This window comes from Grampus griseus (assembly GCF_964374135.1).
Source record: "Grampus griseus genome assembly, chromosome: 15".
Classification (NCBI taxonomy): domain Eukaryota; kingdom Metazoa; phylum Chordata; class Mammalia; order Artiodactyla; family Delphinidae; genus Grampus; species Grampus griseus.
The window spans coordinates 52,037,779-52,040,147 of NC_139009.1; the positions used below are offsets into that span (position 1 = coordinate 52,037,779).

Genomic DNA, 2,369 nt, shown 5'->3' on the forward strand with positions numbered 1-2,369 from the left:
TCAGTCGTGCAGCATCTTCTGCAGATTCAAGCATCTCACCAAAGCAGCCACCCTCCTGAGATGCCTCAGATAGGCTTCTTTGATTTGGTGACTCACCATCTCAACAGAAGACCTCTGCCTTCACAACAGGACAAGAGCTATTTCAGGCAAAGAGAATTGAGAGTTTTTCACTACTTTAGCCCAGAAATAATATGTGAATTTTCATTCACATTTCACTGGACCAAACTAGTTGTACGGCTGCACTTAACTGGAATTGGGATGGTAAGTGTAGTCTCTCATATGCCCAGAAAAGAAGAATTTGATATTGGTAATCACGGGTGGTGTCCACCACAGCCCAAGGTCTATTCCATGGTGGAACATGAGATAGCCACTACAGTGATATATGAACATGGTAGATGGAGACGTGAAAGGAGTTTATGATTTCCTTCAGGTTTCTAGCTTGAGAAAATGGAGGTTGATGGTGCCAGTGAGACAGGGAGGACTGGAGGAGCAGCATATTTGAGGGAAAAATAACGGTTTTTGGACACATGAAACATCCCTAGGGTAAGCATTATATCCAGAGATAAGAAGCAAAAGGTAGAGTGGGGTGTTAGTTAGTGTTGAGCAAAGCTGAAAGCAGTTAGAATGTTTGAATAGATTAGAAGAAGCAGTGACTGAGTCACAGTCATGAGTGGAAGGTGAATAGATAAATTACCAGGAGAAGGTATCTGGGGAAGAAATAGAGGCTGGTACTCAAGGCTTTCAGCATTGGACACACATTTGCCTGATGCTGTAAGATGTTTTTTTGTTTTGTTTTGTTTGTTTCTTTCATAATTGAGATTTTATTGGTTGTTTTGAGGATCAGTACACAGACATTTCAATTTGTACACAATTCTCAACATACGTACCAAAAACCTTAAAAATCATGTAGTTGTGATTCTTTTCTGAACAGTTATTCCAGTGACTTTCCAGCTTAAAATTTGGGGGCAAATTTTCCTTCACAGGATATCAAGTACCAATATCTTCAAATATTGATATGCTGTTACATCGTAAGTCCCACTAATTAACAATTTAATATCACATACACTACATACGCAAATTGTCAATCGTTGACAGCACATTAACAGTTACTAGAAGAACTGGACTACCACAACCAAAGATGTTACAGAGTGCACAAAATTCTGCCCAGGAGAGCCAAGATCAAGGGGTGAGTGGTTTGCTTTAGGAAACAATTCTACCAAAAACAACGTGGGAAGAGAAGTAATTTAAAGTGTTTAAGACATTAAATGCACAACTGACTCCAAACTGCCATTTAGTATGCTTTGTATTACAGGATATAAAAGCTACACCCAAGACAATCAAAGCCTCCCATATTGAATATCCCACTATTTTCTGGTTGTACCAAAATATAAACAACCAGCAAATGACTTCACCTCTTAAACTAAGGCATTTACACTTAAAAAATGGGATGAGGTGGGATTCCTTCCTTTTTAAAAATGTTTCTAGAGCTACTAAAAAACTTGCATTTACAAAATAGTTGATAAAAATATTCCTCTGGATTGTACAAGAAGGGAAACAGGGACCACTGATAGGACCAGGTGTGTGATTTTAATCAGACTTGGCTTCTTTCTCTCCTGCTTCATCAGAAGCTGGGCTCTCCTCATTTTTAGTTTCTCCATTTTCTGAAGGTGAGTCTTCTTTAGTCTCTTGGTTAGCCACTTCAGCCTGTTTTCCCTTTGCTCCCCTTTTCCCTTTTGTTTGCGCTTTTTTGTTGGAATATTTATCCTTTCCTGGCGCCTTTTTTGGCTTCGTTTCCACTTTTGGAGGAGCCGGTTTAGCTGACAACCTCGCCGATCTCCTCTTGGGCTCCTCCTTCGCCGCCCCCTCGGCGGAGCTCACCTTCCTCTTGGGCATCGTGGCGGCTGGGCGGGCGCGTGCCGGGTGCCTGCGGGCCGCGGCGCGCCGAGAGCCTTCGCGAAGCTGGTCTGCCTGGCCTCTGCCGCTCCTGCCGCCGCCCGAGCTGCTGGGACCCGCGGCGGGGGCGGTGGGAGAACCGGATGGAACCGGATTGGGAGACCCCCCGCCTCCTCTCCCCACCGTGTCCACCAGCCGCGGGCTCCCCCTCCCCGTCGTCCGGGCCGCCCCCCCACCGCCCCCGCCCATTGGCTGCTGGGCCCACCGCCTGTAAGATGTTTTAAAGAAGTCGTTAAATGCCTGACATGGCTCTGAACCTTAGCTAGTGACTAGGGCCCTGGTTTTCCATCTCTCTTTAGCCATCCATCCTTCCCAGGACCTGGATCCTGCTCTAATAAATGAGCCTTCTAGAGCTTGGCCACATGTAGGCAGCCTTCTATTCCCTTACCTCCTGTCTAATCATACCTTGGAATATC

General features: G+C 45.3%; 1 protein-coding gene across 1 annotated transcript; it reads right to left on the bottom strand.

Annotated features, from left to right (window-relative positions):
• Positions 1-1,436: 1,436 nt before the first annotated feature.
• On the bottom strand, positions 1,437-2,055 carry LOC309834237 (non-histone chromosomal protein HMG-14-like). Its single transcript, XM_082672875.1, has one exon. It carries the CDS (start codon positions 1,891-1,893, stop codon positions 1,588-1,590), a length of 306 nt encoding a protein of 101 aa, XP_082529001.1. The 5' UTR covers positions 1,894-2,055; the 3' UTR covers positions 1,437-1,587.
• Positions 2,056-2,369: the final 314 nt, after the last annotated feature.

Bases quoted from the DNA above. Each gene is read 5' to 3' on its own strand.
- LOC309834237 (XM_082672875.1), bottom strand. From the start codon at position 1,893: ATGCCCAAGAGGAAGGTGAGCTCCGCCGAGGGGGCGGCGAAGGAGGAG.